At 45.1% G+C, this 22,050-nt stretch overlaps 2 protein-coding genes and 1 long non-coding RNA gene across 26 annotated transcripts in view; 1 reads left to right on the top strand and 2 right to left on the bottom strand.

Annotated features, from left to right (window-relative positions):
* APLP2 (amyloid beta precursor like protein 2) overlaps positions 1–2,192 on the bottom strand; it is a 51,006-nt gene extending 48,814 nt beyond the window's left edge. For all 7 annotated transcript variants that reach the window (XM_068172071.1, XM_068172074.1, XM_068172072.1 and 4 more), the window contains exon 1: positions 2,031–2,192. In XM_068172071.1, the coding sequence (XP_068028172.1) occupies positions 2,031–2,114 (84 nt within the window). In that variant the 5' untranslated portion in view covers positions 2,115–2,192. The remainder of the gene's footprint in view (positions 1–2,030) is intronic.
* A 2,572-nt stretch (positions 2,193–4,764) lies between these two features.
* LOC137462023 (uncharacterized) lies at positions 4,765–11,034 on the bottom strand. Its single transcript, XR_010993557.1, has 2 exons — positions 10,809–11,034; positions 4,765–8,208 (listed from the first exon to the last, which is right to left on the bottom strand). It is a non-coding gene; the product is annotated as an uncharacterized lncRNA (long non-coding RNA).
* A 9,194-nt stretch (positions 11,035–20,228) lies between these two features.
* PRDM10 (PR/SET domain 10) overlaps positions 20,229–22,050 on the top strand; it is a 44,604-nt gene continuing 42,782 nt past the window's right edge. For 11 of the 18 annotated variants that reach the window (XM_068172351.1, XM_068172348.1, XM_068172345.1 and 8 more), the window contains exon 1: positions 20,488–20,641. The gene's annotated coding sequence lies outside the window, so the exon portion shown is untranslated. The other 7 variants (XM_068172339.1, XM_068172329.1, XM_068172335.1 and 4 more) reach the window with 6 other exon arrangements.

The following is a 22,050-nucleotide window of genomic DNA, read 5'->3' as shown; positions in this document are numbered from 1 at the left end:
AATCAAGAGACAGAAAATCCACCTAATGGGACCGTGCCAATCCAGCTGAACTAATAACTGCAGATGTTGTTACACGTTTTCCATAACTTTCAAATGACATCTTGATTATTTAAAAAAAAACAACTGCTTGCATATTTTTCATCACATTATCTGATAAAATCCAGTAAGGACCACAGTATACGACCCAGAACAAAACCGTTTACTTTCTAAGCTCTGCATCGAGAGCAGCAAATCTGACCTCAATAAAGACTTGAGAGCTGCAGTCCCCCCCACCGACAAGACAATGGGAAAGGATGCAGCAAAAATAAGGATTAAAATGCCACAGCTGACATTTTATGCCAGCAGATGAAGGTGGCTATCATGCCTTCAGAGGATGCAAACTGAAGTGCAGGAACATTTTCATTTTAATCCTTCTCTAAAAGGGCAGTGACCCCCTCTCGGGGCCGCTGGCCCCTCCTGAGTGTCAACTTGTGACACAAGTGCTCTCCCTCTATGCCAGTCCTGGGACGGGTAAAACTCGGGATCTTTTTCATCACACAGACACCAGGCTTTGGTATAAAATGACAGCTAGATTTGTTTTCCAAGCTGATATTTCATGGCACATGTCCTTAAGCAGCAGATTCCAGAAAGGATGTGCATAGCAGCCAAAATTGTCTCGGATGTAAGAGAGGAAGTGGCTTACAGCTGGAGGAGTTGCCAAACAGGTGCAAGAGATTGGATGTAGCATCAGACAGTCCCCTGCCACCAAGGTAATGCCAAGGAACCTGATTTGGGCATTAGCTCCCTGCCCTCAGAGCAGCTCCACCATCCTTCCTGCAAGATGACCTCCCCACAAGTTGTTCCCCAAATAGTTATCAACCATGTTCCAATGATTTACAGAAATTTAACAGAAGGACTGGTACAAAGTTCGTGGAATACTATTCCTCAATAGCAACCAAACAAGCAGAAATCATGAATTAGACCAATTTCATACAACACATATTAAAAATATCCAAGTTTACTCCCACTTAGGAATTACCACCAGCTTAGAACTTTGGATTTTTGCATCACACTGAGGTAGATGTTCTGTTTAACCAAGCTTGCTAAAATTTACTGTAAACTTTCAAATCAAGCCATTCACAAACAGCCACAAGCCTTTTCTTTATCCAGCCCTAAATAACCCAGAACCTCCACAAGATTGATGCAGCTGTTTTGCATTTCCAAACAACGTTCAGGTGCAGATTATTAAACTCTGTTTACCTGCCATTTCTCAAGCTCAGCACATACTTAGCTCCTTGTTTTGCTCCTTCCCTCTAATAAGACAAGTTATAGTATCAAGGTTTTAAACTCACAAGATTTTCTCCTACTCATCTTGTTGTTTGGAGAGCTAGGTTACACCGAGCCTTTGGATTTAGGATACAGCTGGAATTTCCTCTGTCCAGTTATTTTCATATATGCAAATACAATACGTGTTTCGTACATACAAAAGTAATATATACTCGTTTATGTGTGCGTGTGTGTGTATTTATACGTACACACACATACAAACACAGACTCCTACAGGCATCTCAGCCGTTTCTATATGAAATGCATCGCCTTTACACTTGGCAGAAGCATCTTCCCCAAAAGCCGAGGTACCAGTTCCAACCAAAATATTTATTTTGGATCCATCAGCAACCAAATAGATTCGTTTAACCGAGGTTTTCCTCTAGGGAATGGTCCTCTAACAGTCTTCAAAGCTTCTGGACCCATCTGAAGCTGGCCGCTCCTGTTCCCGTGCCAAGAATACCGAGGTCACGTCCCCAAAAAAACAGCCCCAAGCATCCCGGTAAGACGGAGCTTCCCGTCCAGATGAGCGGCCTGAGGCTTACGGCTTTCCCGAAAACACCGGTAAAACACAAAGTCACCACCCGAGAAGGTCTCAAAGACGCTGGACAATCTCCAAGGTGGCTCCAAACCAGCCGAGACACCCCGAATCCCGCTTACCTCCCGCCTACGCATCGGGTACCCCGCGGGAGCCCCACCTGGCCGCCCCCGCACCCCTCACACACCTCGATGTATCCGGCGAGCGCGGCCGCGGGCCTGAGGAGCGCCAGGAGGAGGAGCAGCAGCGCGGAGCCCATAGCCGCCGCCATCAGCCGCCGCCGCCCGAGCGCAACTGCGGCCGCTGCGGCCCTGCGGGGAGCCGCCTCGCCAGGCCACGCCCCCGCTGAGAGTGACAGCCTCGCGCGCCAATCGCGAGGCGGCAGGCAGCCGCACCCCCGCTAAGATACCAGCCAATAGGACGAGGCGCATGGCGGGTGGAGCCGCCCCCCAGCGGGAAATGGCTGCCGCGGCGGACGGGAGCCGGGCGGGGACAGCCCGGCCCGGGCCTTGCCGCCTGAGGCCGCCGCAGAAAGCAGTCCCGCGGTGGCCCGGGCCTGGCCTTGCCGCCTGAGGCCGCCGCAGAAAACAGTCCCGCGGTGGCCCGGGCCTGGCCTTGCCGCCTGAGGCCGCCGCAGAAAACAGTCCCGCGGTGGCCCGGGCCTGGCCTTGCCGCCTGAGGCCGCCGCAGAAAGCAGTCCCGCGGTGGCCCGGGCCTGGCCTTGCCGCCTGAGGCCGCCGCAGAAAACAGTCCCGCAGTGGCCCGGCCCGGCCCGGCCCGGCCCGGCCCGGGCCTGGCCTTGCCGCCTGAGGCCGCCGCAGAAAGCAGTCCCGCGGTGGCCCGGGCCTGGCCTTGCCGCCTGAGGCCGCCGCAGAAAGCAGTCCCGCGGTGGCCCGGGCCTGGCCTTGCCGCCTGAGGCCGCCGCAGAAAACAGTCCCGCGGTGGCCCGGCCCGGCCCGGCCCGGCCCGGGCCTGGCCTTGCCGCCTGAGGCCGCCGCAGAAAGCAGTCCCGCGGTGGCCCGGCCCGGCCCGGGCCTGGCCTTGCCGCCTGAGGCCGCCGCAGAAAGCAGTCCCATGGTGGCCCGGGCCGGGCCTTGCCTTGCCGCCTGAGGCCGCCGCAGAAAGCAGTCCCGCGGTGGCCCGGGCCTTGCCGCCTGAGGCCGCCGCAGAAAGCAGTCCCGCGGTGGCCCGGGCCGGGCCTTGCCGCCTGAGGCCGCCGCAGAAAGCAGTCCCGCGGTGGCCCGGGCCGGGCTTTGCCTTGCCGCCTGAGGCCGCCGCAGAAAGCAGTCCCATGGTGGCCCGGGCCGGGCCTGGCCTTGCCGCCTGAGGCCGCCGCAGAAAGCAGTCCCGCGGTGAGCCTCCGCAGAGTGGGCAGCGGGAAAGGCTGTGGCCTGTATGGCCATTTGTAGGCTGAACACTTCACCTCAGCACTGCGGCAAGCGGGAACGTTCTGGGGTAATAAAAGTCTAACGAGACGTTTTCCTCATGTAAAAATAAAAAAATTATGTTTTGCACTCAAAAAACCATCTCGACATCTATCCCCCATTTCTCAAAGCTCTTAAGCCATGTGCAAGCATCAAGTTTCCAGCCATTTGGGTTTCATAATGAAACTCAATGCATATGTCATTCTTTATTTATTTTCCCTTAAAATACAGCTATTGAACGATAAAAATGATACTCATTGATGGCTTCATCCTGCTGCCAACGCCGGGTGCTCACCAGACACTACTTGGAAGACATCACATGTGCTGCCACACAAGCTGCTCTGTAAACACAGCACAGCTCTCCATAAACGTTAAATAACATGCATGTATCTAATTAAAAAACAGACACATCACCATCACCACCTTCAGTTTGTGCTTCTTTTCAACCAGAGCACAGCAGCAGTTCCTTCCAGTGCAGATGTTCTGCCGCTGCTAGTGCTGCTATTTCAGGACACATATCTGGCTTTAAAACCAGGTTTTTGTGCCAAATTTGCATTGGGGGCATCTTAATTTCACCATGTTACTTTAAAAGCGGAAACTTAAAATAATTATAATTTTAAAATAAGCAAACCCTTCAGGAACAAAACAGGTATACCAAGTGCAGTTGCTGATACCACAGACCTTCCACACCTGTGCAGAGCATTTATTTACTTTTTAGTACTTTCCTTGGTTTTCCCAATGGAAATGTAGGTCAGTTCAGGGATGACACATGCCCACCTTGAAGACTCAACCACTAAAGATCCCACTGGTTTCAAGAATATGAGATCTTTAAAAATACCAATATATTTTAGACTTCTTGGATTTTTTTTCACACTGATGTGCAGTGATCCTATTGGCATTAAGTTAGAAAAGCAGCATCATGGAATCACACAATGGTTGGGGTTGGTAAATCTCATCTTGTTCCACCTTCCACTAGACAAGGATAGAATATCCTATAGGTTCTATATATTTGCTTTCATTTTTGTGTGAAGATACGTGAGGTGCTTAAATGGGATGGAAAAAGATCTTAGCACAAAATGTCACAGTTACAAAACATTTCCATTCTAAACTTCCATATTCTCTAGTGGCTCTTACAAGTGCTGTTTTCTGAAATAGGAACATTGCTGAAATGTTGCAGATGGGGTGAATCTGTACAACAGACCAATAAGCAGCCCAGTTTTAATTAAAATTGCTGACTGGCCTACTGGCCACTTATTATAGTCTCTTTCTTACACTATTTGAAAACCCTTAAATCTCTTTTACTGCACTTCTCTGGCATATATAATTCTCTTTTTAGCCTGGCCAAGTTCAGTTGAAAAACGGAGTAACAAGTTGCTTTTGAAAACTGACACATTTTAATGTAAGTATTTTAATGTGCAATATAAATACAGGAGTATAACAAGACATTCTGAGTTAAGCTTTTCCCTTTACTTAAAAAGGAGGGATTTTTTTTTCCCCTCCCCAGTCCAAAATGTAGAAGTTCTTTGTAAATCTTTGGGATGGGACTTTCATTCAAGGTTGAATTTATATAGTATTTAAAGTGCTACATAAATTAATTTACTTTTAATATTTACATAGTGCTTTGTGAGAATTTATGTTCACAGCACTGACTCCAACAGTGTGATCCTTGTTTTTCTGAAAAACTTTAAATCTGGTGACTCTTGGGGAAGTCTCTCTGATAAGTATGAGGTACAACCTTATCTGCATTCTCACCTGCTCCTAGTCCTGCAGTGCAGATCCACCAGGGTGTAAGAGGTGAAGTCCTGCAGCAAGGCTGCAACACAGGATATGCCTCTTCAAAAGCAAGGCCATCAGTGCTCAGTTCACTACCTAAAAAGCAAGTGAGAAATCAAAATTTGAAGAATAACACATTTCCCTTCATGCAGAGAGCAGTCCCACCAGGACAAAAAGTCCCCAGAAAAAAAGGTTTAATCTCTCAGACCTTGGTCATTCCTTGGTGATGATCAGGAGCTCTACATGCAACTAAATTATATGACTGCAGGATGGCAGGGAGAGAGATTGAGATAAGAGCCTCCAGCAAGATCTAAATGGAATTCCATCAGTTGGAAAAAACCCAAAGGTTTTCAGCATGGAAAGGCTTTGGGGGTGGCTTTTTTCAGGTGCCTCCTGTCCACACACATCACTGCAGGCATGGTGACACGATGGCTGTGTATAATTCAGTGCACAGGTCTATTTCAGGTGAGCACTGGTACTTGCCTGTGATGACAGCACCAATTTGAATCAATGCTGAAAGGCTGCAGCATTCACTAGGACACCTCTCCTGCTGTTAAACCTGTTAGGTAGGCGTTTAGGTAGGTGAAATTCTTTATTTACTTCCAAGAATCCCATTTTACCTAAGTTCTGGAGCTCTTAGTGCCCTTTTCTAGCACATCTGTGCTAATTAAGTACTGAGAATCTCATCCTCACCTTTGGTTGCCAATCTTTATTCTGTAAGAAATGTTTCAAGTGAACGTCTCTGCCCCTTTTCACTTGCAAGACCGTAATTGTGTAAACAAAAAGCACGTATTTATGATTGCAAAAATGTGCTCTGAAAGACTTAAGTTAAATTCATGATAAAAAGAGCAAACAAAAATCATCAAGGAATGCATCTGGTACCATTAAAGTCTCTCATTAAAGCAGCAACTTTAGCAAACTGATACATTGAGATCCTTTCAGTACCCAGAGAATGAGTTCAGGAAAAGTGAGGAAATCTTTGAAAATTCCCACAATTTTCTTAAATTCCTGAAATTAAAGTGTAAAATTAGTACAATTAACCAGTGAATTGTAATCCTATACAGCTCAACTTGACTGAAGATTTAAATGGGGGATCGCATCATTCGTGCTAGTTCTGTGTGACAGGTATGTGCAAGGTAGAGCTTGCAGAGGTAGAATTAAGTCAATCTGGGTTTTAGGAGGTAGACTGCAAACTGAAGTTCGAAACAACTAAAGAATGTGGTAGGATTAAGTAAAGAACTCCCTATTGCTAATTATTGGAATATCATAATCATACTCCAATATTACTACTGCTGAACACAATTCAGTAATATAAAAAATACTAAGCAGTGCATCTAGGAAAAATACAGTGCACAAATGATGCCCACCTAACTGCCCCAACTCATCTGGAGCCATCCTGCCCTTCAGACAAGACCTCTACCTATCATCAAGGCCGTATAAGGAGCAGAAAGCAAAGCAAAACTGTTATTAGCCAACTCAAACTTGATCCAACATCCAGCTAGTTGAGTGCCTGGGGATGTATTACTTCTTCAGACTCATAAATAACATCAGAAGGTTGCCAGCCTTGTCTGGCATCTGTATTTGGCTGCAGCACTTCCGTGTGGAAGTCCAGGGTTCCTGCAGCCTTGCAGTTCAGCCTTCCATGTGTGACTCAAAATGACAACACACTGGGGACAAGATGAAGGAAGTCCAGCAGCAGTGAGATGAAGGAAACTGCTAAAGAAACTGGGCTTAAGATATACAGTGAGAAGATGCTCCATAGAAAGATGGTAACAAAAAATGCAGAAACCTTGAGAGGCAGACAGGAGCTTAAAAATAAAAAGATGATTTCTAGAGGAATACAGTGAAGTTTAGAAGAGTGAAAGGATGGAGAATAACTAAGAACAGGTGCTTACCATAAAAACAGGGATAAATGGAATAACTGCAGACATGAGAAAAACAGCACAGAAATCTGTGAAAAGAAGTGACAATAAATGGTGATGGACAGCAAGCCTTTGTTTCTGCTCAGAGACTTTAAAAGGGATTTGCAGGGAAGGGAGAAAATCTACCCTTCCTTATACCAATAAACCCTTAAATCTTGATGGCCATTTTCCCACTGCTCTGGTCCATGCCTGAAACAGTGCCATTCATCTGGCTTCCACTGAGATGTCTGAAGTGGGCAAATCAGCGCAGCAGTTTGTGCTGTATTCACCTCAAACAGCACAATCCTTGCCTACAGCATGTAACAGACTGTCAAAGAAACAAGCCTGGCATTAACACTCCTGTAACTGAAAACTTCAAAATAACCCTTCTGTTAGGTTTGGAGATATTACAGCTTTGCTGAAGCACCCGCACAGAAAAGTTCAATTGCATTGGAAAATGAAAAATGCATCAATCCAGGATACTTAAGGGCAGCACAAGAGAGTGGCTGCTAAAGAAAGCTGCTGCTCCTTCAACACTCTGCATATGAATCTCAGCATCCAGAAAATGTGCTAAATCTATGATCTCCTCTCATTTCTAGATGGGGGGCAAAACCAATGGTAAACTTAATCAGACAATTTGTTTTTCTGAAGACTATCCAAGGCAAAAGCAACATATGAGAGACACAAGGAATCCACTGGGAATAGATTTGCACCCATGTAGGACTCACTTCCCAGGCAAAGAAATTACTTCTGATATATAATCCAATAGAATAATGAGCCCACACTCAGACTGAGGATCCCAAATGCAGAAATAGCAGAGACTAACCACCTTTTTAGTTAATACACAAACTGGGAATTTATGCTGCTCATTTTCTCTCTCCAGATGGATCCGAGGCTTTGAGCACTGGCAGGATCTCAAGGCAGAGCAACGCCTGATGCTTCTCCAAGGAACTGAACACAAACATTGAACCTGACACAGAGAACTCAAAAGATTGAGGGTCTAGAGGTCTACAAGTAAAGGCACAGTGGGAAGAGAGGAAGGAGAGGCTGCTTTGCAGAAAATATTTAGTGAACTCTCATCCTCTTGCTTGGTGAGACGTATCTTCCTGCAATGGCATCCTGTCTCCTTTATCTCTTCTAGTCCACTGTGAAGGCTGAAGCGATGTTTAACCTCTGAAGAGGGCAGAATCGGTCGTTCATGAATCAAGGCAACCAAACCATTCAAACTTAAATAAGCTGAGCCCCACAGCTGTGGTAGAGAAGCCATCTGAAAGGGAAAAAGCCCACAATTAAAAAGAATCCATCAACAACTGATATTGGCTCATTATGGTGCTGAGATTTCTCCTGTTGTCCTTGGATGTTTCTTCCCTCACCCCTCCCCTGCTTGCCTGTCTCAGTCATTTCAGCAGTGTGAAAGGTTGTTCATTTTATAGAGGTCTTTCATGAAAGATGAAAATTCAAATATGTTATAATTAGCTGCAGTTCCACATAAGTCAGTATTATTGCAGCTTTTATATTAGATCCTAATTTGTCCCACAAATGATTGTGTCAAATATTACAGTAGAATGATTTATGATATCAGACATAATGGAAAGATTAAGCATTGATACAGGAGCCTTGCTTGAGAAGAGTAATTTTAACTTCTTTTCACTCATAATTTATTTTTGTCCTCTACTGTAAAAGAAACCTGAAATTGAAAATAAAAATGGCTTGTGTTACTGGCAAGCAACAGAAGAGATCTGATTCATGATTTAATTCTTCATTCAGTATTCACTGGTAGATTAAAAGCCAAATCATCATAACAAATGGCACAGCAATGAACAACATGGAATGTAAAAACCTCAGGACTTGTCCTGCTGAATAAATGTGGAATCATTTGCATCTTTGAAGATAAGTGTAATTCAACAGCAAAAGATTGATTCCTCCCTCTGCAATCAGGTCTGATTCAGCATCTGTTCCATCAGACATCATGGAATTGCCTGTGCTAACAAGCTGTTTCAAGGAACACCAAAGTCGCCTTTTATTTCACCCCCAATCACTTGTTTGAGCAGTTACTCAGTTTGCAAGAACAGTGTGTGTGAGGAACTTAGGACAGAGGAACAGGCAGTAAGGAATTTTAAATGTCTAGGAGACACATCATGTCTGATAATACAAATTACGGGGAACTGTAGTTTTCCATTTTTCCATCAGCTGCATGGTACCTTTAAGTGCTTTTTTTTTTTTTTTTCCTGTTGCACTTAAAATAACTCCAAAAATGCCCTCCTTACTTTAATTTGGTATCAGCACAGAAAGCTGTAGTTTGCATCATTCTATTTAAACAAGTATTAAGACATTTCCTGTTACAATCATCATTGGGGCCTCACAGTTCTCAAACACCGAGTCATCCTTCTTATTTCAACACAGGAATATTGACTTAGGTGCTGGAAATGCACACCTGGAGACACAGGACCTGCAGCTTTGCCTTTGGCACTATCACCAGACCCGACATTGGGAAGGAGCTCTAGGGTATTTTCTGAGCAGCAGCCTGGTCTTATCAACTGAGAGTCGGAGGAAAATCACTGGGATACAGAAATCCCAGGCACAGGAATTCTTATTTGCAGACCTTGCTCTACAAGTTTTTTATTTCAGTGTCCCAAATACACCCAGGGATCTACAGCACTATTGACTTACAAACTCATTCAAGAGAGAGGCTTCATATCGTGCTCCAGGGTTTTTATAACCTTTGAAGCAGAGTTCTTTGGAGGGCCACAAGTGAGATGTAACAGTGCTTTGGCAGGTTTTAAACTCCTAAGGCAGCAAGAAGTTTGAATATAGGTTCTCTTGGTGATAAGAAATAAAGAATACATGTATTTGAAGTCAGTGTCAGTTGAATAAAGGCAAAGAGCAGGACACAGCTGAAAGGAACTAGGATATGTAAGTAGAAGCTGAATCCCAGTGTCACTAAGGGAAGGAGGGAACCACCTACAACTTCCACCCTAAACCTGTGGCCTGAGGGGGAGAACAACCTCTTTCTGAATCACATTTGCTCAGAAGATGAGTCAGCTCCTGAGAGATCTTTAACAAAATCCCTGTCCTGCAACTTTCCAATAGTCTTTTCCCATATCTTGCAAAAGGCTGAATTTGAAGTAGCTCTTTTTATTTTACCATGATTCTCCCTCACAGGAAGAGAGAACAGCCTGTGTCTTTTGCCATTGCAGCTTGCCAAGGCCTGAAGATCCCTTTTCTCCCCCAACATTAAAGACATTTTGCCCCATAACAATGAAAAACACCATTTTGAAGGAGAGCTTCACACTGATATCAGTGTATTCAGCATTTTTGGAAGCAAATTACAAGGCTTCCTCCAACTCTAGGCTTTCCTGCCTTGTCCCAGTCACTTGGTTGACTCCCCAAGGTCTCCACCAAAATGTAGCTCATTGGCTAAGTTATAGAAAAGGAGTCTTAAGTAGAGCACTCTACTGAGGTTTGAGTTTTCACTTTAAAATGCAAATGGCTGGTAGTTAATTCCCCTTTGGGATTTAAGAGCTGAATTTAAAATGTGAAATGATGATATAAAAATATGTATCAGAAAGCACTGCAGTGTGAGAACTAATCCTTCGCCACACGAATGCAGATTCTTAGGGTCAGCAGACATCTTCATTTATCTGTATTTTAATAGTTTCCTTCAAAACTGCTTTTGGCTAAATCCTTCCTCAGCGTACTACTTGGTACACTCTCAGTGGACAATAATAAGGGCAAAATTTGACCAGGTTTTCTGTTTTCTAAAATCTCATAGATCAGCATATTTAAACACATCAATATTTTACTGGGTATGATAAATAACACCCTCATTTCTGTTAAGATGTCTAACAAGACCTTTTCCATACTTACTGGAAATACAGCTGGATGACAGACCCATTTGCCAATTCTTTGTCAACTGGGAAGGCTAAAAAGCAACCAAAAAAAAAAAAGCTGCTTAGCAAAGATGTTAAATCAGTATTCGCTAACCAATTGCAGAAGTCTCCCTTTCTTTTTCACAACTACCATTTTACTTCTAACAGGGGGAGAAATAAGCATATATAATTATGTCCTTAGATCAATTTATGCTTAAACACATATACACACACAGATACACTTCTGCAACCTTAACAAGGACCTGGGGATGCAAGTGGTCTATCCGTAGTTAAAATTCAGAGTGCTCCACTCCTTGCATGATCAGGCCCTAAGTAGCTCAACCAGATTCCTTCTATTTGTTCTGTCTTCCGGAACATATAGCTTTACATAACCCTTCAAAATAATCACTTCTATGCACACAGACACTGGCAAAAACACATCCACCAGTTTTCATAAACCTTATCTCAGCAAAGGATGGAACTGCATCAGAATGAGATAAAAACTACAGATCACAGCAGGCAACTGCAAAGTTCCTGGTCTATGTTTAGAAGGGTGTAAACCTGGGATCTGGCTGATAAACTAGAAATTATTTGTATTTGGATACACTTCCTTTGGCACATGGGTGCAGAGCTGCGGCCAGGAAGCACATGTAGGGGGTAAAAGGGGAACAGCCCTGAAGCCAGGCATTCCCCCAGCCAACACCATGTGCTGACCCAGCATCAGCTGGATCATCTAGAAAAAGCACACAGGTAGATCTCTTGGCAGGGTCAGTAATTAAATATTTGTACCACCTCAAAATCAATGACTTACACAACCCTTATTTCAAGCTTTCCCTCTGTCTGTACAAGAATGTATCAAATAGTCAAACTTTGTGTTTTTGCCCTTCTTTTTGTTTCCATGTTTTTCTGGCACATTGTAAACTGTCAGAGTTTTCCAGGCTCTGTTCTCGTGGTGGGTTTTTTTTGGTTTTGTTTTGTTTGGTTTGGTTTTTTTGTTTGTGTTTTTTTTTTTTTTTGTTAGACTGACTTCAGTCAAACCCTAGATCTGAAAGTCCCCAAACAATCAACAAAGAACGTATTTCAGTGTGGTAAATTTGAGCAGTCACAATAAGGGCTGTGGTATGGTACTGTGATATCACTCACAGAGGACTGGACTTAATTGTGAATGGAAACAGCATCTGGCAAGGGGCAGGAAATCATTTACCAAAGCAGCATCCAAGAAGTACAGCAATGAAAAATAAGATTCACATGAGTTTATGGCTATGTAAGTTGTTGTCTTTGTTGGGAAGATGTTTCTTTGAAGTCAGGGAAGGAAAAATATTGCACATTATGTCTTTTTTCCACCTTCAACTCCAGTGCTTGCCAATAGCTTTTTAACAATTGCATGATTCACTATTGAGTATTCCACACTGAGAGAAGCCAGCATTCTGTACAGCACAGGGCTCTTTCATTCCTTTTTATTTCATATTTCCCTTATCAACCAACATGTCAGCTGTGAAATAAAACCTGGAGAAAAACTTTGAAAGGAGATAAATTCCTAGCAGGTGACACAGAAATACTGAATTGATATTTAGTCTTAATTAACACCTTCTGTGTGGTTTTGCTGTGTTGCAGTTGCTCTATACTAAATGAAATAATATTATTTTAAAATACTTTTTTTTCTACAATAAAAGAGAAAGTGAAGAGGTAAAAATAAAACCAGGTAAGTGATAGGGAAAAAAGAGAAACAGGCATGACAAGCACAGTTCCTAGAAGTTCTGCAGGGAATTAATGAGAAAATAGCAGAGAAGGGGAGCCAGGATGTGGAATTCAGTGCTAAGATGAATACAGGAAATCACAAAATCCCAGAATGGTTTGGATTGGAAGGGACCTCAAACCCCATCTCATTCCATGGGCAGGGACACCTTCCACTAGACCAGGTTGCTCCAAGCCCCATCCAACATGGCTGAGAACACTTCCAGGGATGGGGCAGCCACAGACTCTCTTCTCTGCACATTTACAACATTTTGAGGTTGAGGAGAACCACTAGGATGCGAAGCAGCTCAATCAACTTTTAGGGTATTCTCAGGTGAAACAGAACTCGCCAGGGAGATGAATTCAGCCCATATCAAGCTGATACAAGTAGTGAAAAATGACCTTGTCATCTTAGGCCTATTCCTGTTCTTTGCCTTCCTGAATACCTCAGCAACTATAAGAATAACTTTCAAGAGAATCTTATCACAGTGGCAAAGACATTTCAGTGTAAAAATTGGCTTCTGAGGGGCTGGGCCTGCAGCTGGCAAGTCTCTTGATTAAAAATACTCAGCATTTGCTTTGAGAAATGCCATTGCTATTACCATGCTCTATTATTCAGGCGAATTCATTAAGCAGCAGATTTTGGAAATCAGGACTCCAAATCTCGGCTCTTTTGATAAACTTGAAGATTCCAGATCCTACCTGAGCTCCCAGTGGGGTGTACTGGCTTTAGAGACAGTCTTCCCAAGCAAACAGACTTAAGAGCCCTGGGAAATACCAGTTGTACTCTAACAACAAAACTCTGGAAACAAGTCTCCAGGGGCATCCCTGCAAAATGAAGGCAGAGCAAACCTGACATGATGCAGGACACACTAGCACTATCAGCTGGAACTGCAGCAAATCTTTTATTGTGAACTGCAGCCTCATGCTCAGGCAAGCAAATCTGGAATTTTTCCACTATGTGCAGGCTGGGGTTACAGGAGTTCAAAGCAACAGTTTAACAATTCCATAATAACAGAGAAATGCCAAGTCCTGTCATAACTTAACCATGTAAATCTGCTGCTTTGAAAAAAATACCTCTGTTTTGGGTCAGGCTTGCCAGGTGCCTGGGCACACCTGGAGTACATAACATTTGGGTGCACCTGGAAAACATCACCTGAACTGTGACAATGAGGATTATTTCCTGAAAAAAGACTGGCTCTGGCTCAAAAGGTTATGTTCTGTTCACTGAAAGATTCTGGGGAAGCAAATTTGTTATTTCTTGCCAGGCTACAGTATCTGCATCCTTCCTCCAGTGTTGTTTCACTGAAGAACAGAAGAAGCCCTGCCAGCATTCCCTGCTCCGGGCAGCTCTGTGCTTTTCCTATGAATAGCACATTCTTATGTTTTTCCTGTCTGTGTGACTACAGAAGTTTCTTATTTGTAGCCATCTGCACCCAGGCAGAGGCTGCAGCTTCAATCTTAATGGCTGTCTGGAATGATATCATTTGGTTTTTATCAGCTTCAGAGATAAGGCAGCATTAACTCCCTGAAAAATCCTGGCACTTGCTCCATTTGATTCCTCCTGTTCTCCTAAACCAGTTGTTTTCAAAGGCATTCATATATCTGTCTACAGTGTGGGTGGAATATACTTAACTTCCAACTCAGTTAAGTTGGAAAACATTTCCTCCTTTTAAACTAATCACTCACTAAACAAACATTTCTCTTCTACCCAGACAACTACCCTCTGGAAGGACACATCCGACTGCAGAGAACCACACTGCAAAAATACTTTAAATGCAGACCAAAATGACACCAGTCCCAGGGTCTGCCCAGACAGCACCTGCTGCAGGGTCAGGACTCACCCAGGAAACCCTAGTCCCCAAGGTGGTGACAAGCAACACAACCCCACCCACATGCCACAAGAGAGGGGTTCTTCCCCTTTAAATCTCAGAATGCTGTAAGAAAATGTCAGCAGTGTTTTTCTTTCCAAAGACCTAATTTTTAAAATGTTATGATAAAAAATTAAAAACAACTTAAGACTATGGTAAGTAAAGGCTTGAAATTAAGGGAAAAAAATCCAACCACGACTGTATTTTCTTTTTTGTGCACCAGTCTTACAAGCTCTTAACAAATAGGGTAATAATACAAATATTAGATTTAAGACAGACTCAATTTATACCTTTATGAAAAAAAACCAACAAACCAAAATCAACTTCTCCAAGAACCCATGACTAAATCAGGACTAAGATCCACCTTTAGCACCTGAGAAGCAGTACACCACTAAGTTAGACTTCAGAGGCCACTAATAAATCCTCCTGATTCTAAGCAGCTTCACTTGGGACTACCCCTCCCTTCCCCCACAAGCCCAGGAGTCCTATTTAAGCAGAGTTTAGGGCTGTTGCTTCTTGTCTGAGTAATTCTAGAGGAGTACTGGGTTTTAGCTTAGTATCAACTGCAACTGGCTATGGCTCTTAAATCTGTGCTATTGCTGTAGATTAGGTAAGTTACGAATGGATTTTGTCTTACTTTCATTACCAGCCTACATCATAACATGCAAATTTAATTCTAATTTTGGACTCAGGTCTGCCTTGTCCTCTTGAACTTGCCTGCTGACCTGTATTTTTGAGTGCTCTCTGGATGTCATCTCTAGATGAATCTTAGTTAGCTGCTATAGGTGGTGAAGGATGGAATGGGAACTGGTGAGTATTTCCACAAGCTTGGACAACCAGACATTTAGGTAAGAGCTGGAGCTATCCCAGGGGTTGTTTTCTGCCCTTAAAAATCAATCAATTTCTAAAACGGCATCATCTGTAATGAAATCTTCTCTGTAAAAGCCCTGTTGCCCTACTAAAGCAGAGGGGCTGGGTAGACAGCTGGGAATGAGAGATGTGCTAGAACAGGAGGAAACAAAAGAAACACAGTTTGTGTAGTCTGACAAAACAAACCTCAGTGAGGATGTGACTGCTGTCTATAAACACATCAGGAGAGTAAACACTGGGGGTAAGGATAAAGACCCTACTTAAAAGGCATAAGTAGAAATAGACTTTAGAAAAAAGAACCAACTTGTTTTCAATGATGTTTTTAGTCTCTTGTTAAAAACTGCAAGATTAAAATTCTCAGTTTCTCATCAGGGAAAGCCTGCTCAGGTTACATACTGAGGTGGCTGTGACGGAGAGGATTTGGTAGCTTGGAAACCCTCTGCCAGCTCCTACATCCATCAGAAGGTCAGCCTTCTAATTTCTAACTTCTGCAGAAGGAGAAAGACTGACCATCTGACAGAAAAATATTTTTATCCTTATACATACTGAAAAAGGATACAGAGTTTTCCCAGCTAGGAGACTTACTTTTAGCTGTTCTATAAAAAGCCAAGATAAACAGAGTATAGAGTTAGTACATGTACTAAATTAAATCTTAAAATACCAATTTTTTAAAGAAAATGTGGCTGCTGTCTAAACATCTACCATAAGTTATCACTGAATGTGGTTTTATGTTACCTCTTTTATTCATCTACCAAATGTATGCAGAAGCAGGAGGAAGATTTCTGAAAATCCCTTCTTTCCTGACAGGTGGAGGAAAGCTGACTGTCACCACATTTTGAAAAAGGTTGTCAAAGGCTGTATCAAATCTTTTCCCAGTGCTGGAGACAAATCTTCTGGAAAAATTAGAAATCTTGTATAATGCACTATAATTTTAATAATTATTTCATAATTTTAAATAGAGTAATAATTTTAATAGAGAATATTAAACCTTTATTTAACCTTCTAGTGAACTCAGAAATATCACAAAGCATGGAGGGTTTCCTGAGTCATTCTGGCTTGATTAATGGAAAGGAAACCCAAACACCCTCTGTGTTTACTTTGCAGTTGATGCACAAATTATTTCCTACTAACGGCAATGCTTCTACACAACCAGACATTGGGTTGTGGAGACATCTGAACTCCAGTGGGAAATCAGCCGGTAGCGTTGGGTGCTGTCAGCAGTGTAGTGCTGTCAGGATCATGGTAGCCGAGATCCTTCCCAGAGAAGAAATGTGTGCACTAAATTAACAGTAATCCCAGCTAAAGAAGTAGCTGACCTGGATTTGAAGTTGAACTACATCTGTCCAGCACAGATTTCTGGGAAATGCTCCAAGAATGAACAAGTCTGGCAATGCAGAGAAGAACTGGGTTGCACTGGAGTTTCTGTACTTGCCTAATCTGGGCTGACTGGAACAACATGCTGCCTGCAGAAAGGCTGGGGCTCCACAGAAGCAGCTGAGCACAAGAAGGAAAAATCCATTTCTAACCCTGCAGAATCTTGCAAAGAGACAATGTGCAGCAAAAGCTGCAAAATGTGAAACTCCCAGTTGATTTCTGTCTCCTTGAAACCATGGTTGTCTCCTTAAAACCATGGGATCATCAGGAGCAGCAGCTGCCTTTATAAATATTGTTCTAATGGAGTCAGGGAGATATTGGTGTGTGAGTGGCAAAATATTTTCCCTGAAGCCATTTTGGCACCAGGACTTACTTTTTCTATCCCAACACCCCAGCAGAGCTTTGCTAAATAGATTTTCAGTGAACTGAAAAGCTGCCTTTTCCTAAAACTTGCTCTATGTTTTACCAAATGACCAGTGGAAATTAGAGGGCTGGAGGGTGGGGGGGGGGGGGGTGTGATGATGCAAGTTGTTTATTGGCTTATATTTTTGTGCCTCTATTATTAACAATTGGAGGATAAATGCCACTTGGCTGGGGACAAATCAGACAAAAAGAGAGCCAATAGTGAATGCATGAGGTGAAATGCTTCAGCTAATGGTATGTTTTTCATTTAAATTTTTGAGTTGATGTAGATACTATGACAACAACCTCAAACTTGTTTTAGTCAATTTTTTTCTTGCAGTTAAAGGGATTAATTCAGCATGTTTGAAAAAAACAGACTAATTTTTTGGGGGAGGAGTGATCCTGAGAATCAAAATAAAATAACTTTATTGTACTTGTATGTGTTTTACATGAGGCCACTTTAATTAAATTTATTGTGGCTTACACTAAACTAGTGAATTTGTGTTTTGCATTCTCTGTGCAGGATGAAAAGTAATTACATTTCAGTTGCATTATAATATAGCAGGTTGTAACAGACACGGGGACAGAGCTGAAGTTTTTCCATCTTCTTGACTGGAGTTTTAAATCACAGCCAGCTGCTGACTTGCATGGGGGTGGGAAGTGGGTACCACAAAGCATAGCCCAATTCCATGTGCAGTTTAATTTGGGAATCTAGACCTAAGTACCTACTTGTCATGCACACAGTAAGACTGGGAGGTCACCAGGGCCAGGGAGGCAGTGGCTGCATCTATAACTCAAATGAGTTTAGAGCACTTGAGCATTTTTCTTTGTCATATTTAATCTATATGTTCCTCAAAATGGGATTATGTCATGGAGAAAAATTCAATAACCCAAACAAAACCTGAAACATCCATAGAGATGGGGGAAAAAACAGAAAATCTTTCTAGGGGTCTGAGAGAGGGTTGGGGAGCAGCTTTAGGGATTAGGGTCCAGGTGTGGGAGGCTTGTTTTTATGGCAGAGACTTAGGAGTGGTTTTTCTAGGGGAAAGGAAGGGGTGAGGAGGTCCAAGGGAAAGAGGGCAGAAAGATATTCACGAATAAATTAAATGGGGTTGAGTTCCAGTGTGCTTTTCCACCTGGAATCTGAAAAGGGGGGAGAAACCAGTCAGTACACTTGCTTCCATCTGGGAACCAGTAGAAAAATTAACGTTGGAGTGACCAGAGGGAAGAGACAGAACAGGCAAAATGAGACAAATTGCTGCAGCAGCAGCATCCAAATGAGATGATGCAGGGATGGAGACATGGATCTGATGGCCTGGGAGCTGAGCAGGGAAAGGAGGATTTTCAGGAGGGTTACAGCGCCTTCCAGACGGGAGGTGAAGAGGGGTATTTCATGTAGTTCACGTGAACCATGCAGATTACAAATAAATAAATTAACCTCGTGTGAAGGCCTCTCTCTCTGCCAGCACAAGGCTGTGGGGGAAACAAAGCCTGTGCTGGAGCATCAGAAACAACACATCAACTGTGGGAATTACAATGGGCATTACATCAGATGCCAGATACTGCAGGGGATGAATCAGACCAGCATCGGGCAGCTTTGGTGCATCCATGGCAAACTTGCACTGATTTGACTACAAAGGGAAAAAAATAACCTGTGGAACAACTTTCAATATGAGCCCTGTTTCAGGAAAGGGTACTGTTCTATACTCCACCATGGGACTACATCTCTTGTGCTAGAGCCACCAAGCCTTCAAAAATGTTAGGGAGACTCTTGGAAAACGCAAATAAAAATGCACTTTGATTTTTTTTTTTTAAAGTAACACATGCAGGTTCTAAAATTTATAAGAAATAAAGCAGTTTTGTTTGCTTTTATGTATTTCCTTGTAGTACTTGTTCTCCTGAAGTTTCAGCATGGTATAATGAAATTGAAGCTGGTTCTACGGGACAGAGAAATAAACTGGCTCCATGACTCCCATAATTTAAATTAAGAGAACTGCCCAGAGATGTGAAGAAGTATAGTTAAGGAAAAAAAAAAAAACAAACTTCTAAAGTAATCTAATTGTGCTGACTTGAGGTTTAAAACTCGTATCTAACATTTTAATATCAAGTTCATAAACACAATTTAGAAAATTCGTATCTCTGCGGGCTGTTTTTGAAATTTTGATTGCTCATGGAAGGGTGTCAGTACAACAGGGGATGATTTCAATTTACAACAGCAGCTCATAATTTAAAAGACTAATCCAGGCTTTAAAAGGACAGACCTAATGGAGTTACACTTAATGGCAGCAAGATCTGACCCTCTTGCTGTTCTCCCAGCACAGGGACTGAGCAAAACCAGTTCTGTAAAAGTAGTGATTAATATTTAAGCCAAATTTCCCCCATTTGTCCTCCTGGGCTTTGGTCAGTTGGCCGCAATGGCCCATTGGGGGATCTGCAGCTGCCCACACTGCAGTGAACAGCGGTTTACACACAGTCAATGAAGCCATTTAGAATAAAACTAAAAGGTCCTAAACACAGGGATTGTCTGGCTTAAATATCTACTGACCTACCTGATTAAAGAGCTACCCGAGTGTGTGCTAATAGCAAACAGTGATAAGAAAGGGATGTTTTTCCTCGCCACCATAATACAAATAGATAAATACTAAACACAAATATGGCACTAACCGCACTGGGATGTTACACTTTTGAACAACAGTAATTATTATCCTTCTTTGAGCAGACATTTAGGACTCAGATACATGTACCATGAATACAAGAAAGTTATAGCACCATTTAAGGACGTTTTAGGCACAAGGAGCCCTTTCGTGGGCATTTTCTCATAGGTTGACCTTCAAGAGATATTAATAGCTCATATTTCAGCTTTTTAGTTTATCAGCTTTAAGTAAAATTCCAGTGGAATCCACTATTTTGACGCAATTTTAGGTAATTATGCTCCAAGGGGCTGCCAGATAGCGCTGAAGGGGCTGCAGAGAATTGCGGATGGGCTCCCACGAGAAGCTGAGGAGTCACCTCCTCATCCCGGAGGGAGTGGGGGATGGGCCCGGCCCTACCTGTCCTTGAAAACTCGGAGTGAGCGAGGGGGGTCGGAGGTGCCGCCGCCCTGCCCCTTCCCGCCACCAGGGGGCGCCCGGCGCCCCCCACCCCCCCCAGCAGGGGGCACTGCCCGCGGCGCCCACACCGCCTCTCCCAGCGCGGGGGCGGAGCGCCGCGATGAAAAGCGCACCCTGATTGGCGGAGATATCCCTGGCAGGCATGAGACAGGGGCTCTCATTGGTCGCCAGCAGCCGAAGGTGAGAGTAAAAATCTGGGCCGAGGACCACCCCGCTCCCCTCCCGCGGATCGGGATGTGTGTGTCGTTCCCCCCCCCCGCCCACCCCCCACCCCCCCGGCACCACAGCTCCCTGACCTGGGCGCTCCGAGCCTTTCCTTGAGGAAGTCTGTGCCCCATAGTGGCTGGTGGATACGTTTCAGCCAATCAGCTCGCGACGCCGCGGCTTGTTGCCAGGCAGATTATGGTAATGAGGCCCGGGCGGCCACCACCCCCCCCCCCCCCCTCCCGCTCTGCAGCTACCATTGTGAGGTGAGGACAGGTGGGGGGGTTCGAGGCCGCCGCGGGGCCGGCGGCAGCAGCCGGGGCGCGGCGCCCGCACGGGACCCCCTCAGGTAACGCGATGGGACGGTCCGGGAGGGCAGCGCGGCCCGGAGACGCCGCGAGGACCCGCCGGGGGTTTTAGACTTGTTGTTTTAGTCGCACCCAAGATGGCGCCCGGAGCTGGCGGTGCGGGGCCGGGATAAACCGTTCACTCCCGCCAGTGGGGGGGCGGGGGGGGAGGAGGAAGGGAAGGGGAAGTAGGGCGTACTCATTCCCTTCCCCCCACACCCCGCGGGAGAGGTACAGTCCGCTTCCCCCCCCGCCCCAGCCGGGATCCCCCACCCGCCCCGGACACGGGGAGAAGGGGGTGCCCCCACCCTTGTTCCCCCCTCCCTCCGTGGTACGGTCCAGACCCCGGCACCTGAGCGGCGCGGGGGGTGCCAGAGCCATGTTTTGCCCTCCCCAGCTCTGTGGGGGGGTCTAATCTCTCCACCATAATTCTGGGCCGCGCTCAGCCCAGCTACCCCGCTCTCGGCGACCGGCCCGTCCCGTCCGCTCAGCCACTGCCCTGGTCGCCCGCCCGTGTCCCTCCTCGCCCTCAGTGGTTGGGGCCAGCTGGCCGCCGGCGCTCTCACGAGGGGCTGATGGCGCCGCTGCCCTCAGGCGGGGGCGGATGGGGGGGGCGCGGCGGCGGGAAGCGGGCAGTGTGGGGGGGGGGGTGGTGGCACTCACGCCTGCTGATTGGCCGCATGCCTCGCGCCCCTGCCTCCTATTGGCCTAGTTAGGGGAGGGGGCGTCTCACCCCGTCTTCGGATTGGCTGTTGGTGGCCGTGGTGACTGGATCGGGGGTGTGCCCGGAGGTCCCCCGGCCTGCCCTGTAAGGGGCAGCGGTGCGGTGTGGTCTGGGGGTTCCGCCTCCTCAGGTTCTCCTCCCCCCGGGCACCCGTTGGGCATCTGGGTGGGCCCAACAGGGCAAGGCTCCTGGCTGGGTGGTCCTGGGGCTTGGTGTTTAGGGAAGTTAGGCCTTTCCCCACTGCGCTGAGGATGTTCCATTCATAAAGGTCCGGATATGAGTTGCTGCAGGTGGAAGCTGTGGAGTTCACCGGTCTCCTGACAGTGGTCTTGGTGCCAAAGACCCTGTTCCGGTGGTCTTGGGTATGGTTGTAGCAAGTGGATGCTTGTGGCTCTCTTGATCTGTGGGTATTGGTGTTAAGTTTCCCCCGCTGTGCCTCAATTCCAATAAAAGTGAATTTATGCAAGTTTGTTAAATGGTTGAATTGGAATGGAAGAATGAGGTCCTGATGCTGTGCCTTTCAGAATTACTCATCCTAAAGGGATAATTCACCTTTTTTTGGGTTATTTCTCTGTACAAGAGCTATGTGTGGTCACCTTTTACC

The sequence above is a fragment of the Anomalospiza imberbis genome, chromosome 24 (genome assembly GCF_031753505.1).
Source record: "Anomalospiza imberbis isolate Cuckoo-Finch-1a 21T00152 chromosome 24, ASM3175350v1, whole genome shotgun sequence".
Classification (NCBI taxonomy): domain Eukaryota; kingdom Metazoa; phylum Chordata; class Aves; order Passeriformes; family Viduidae; genus Anomalospiza; species Anomalospiza imberbis.
Note: the sequence above shows the minus strand (reverse complement) of the source record. Positions and strands in the feature narration are given on the sequence as shown.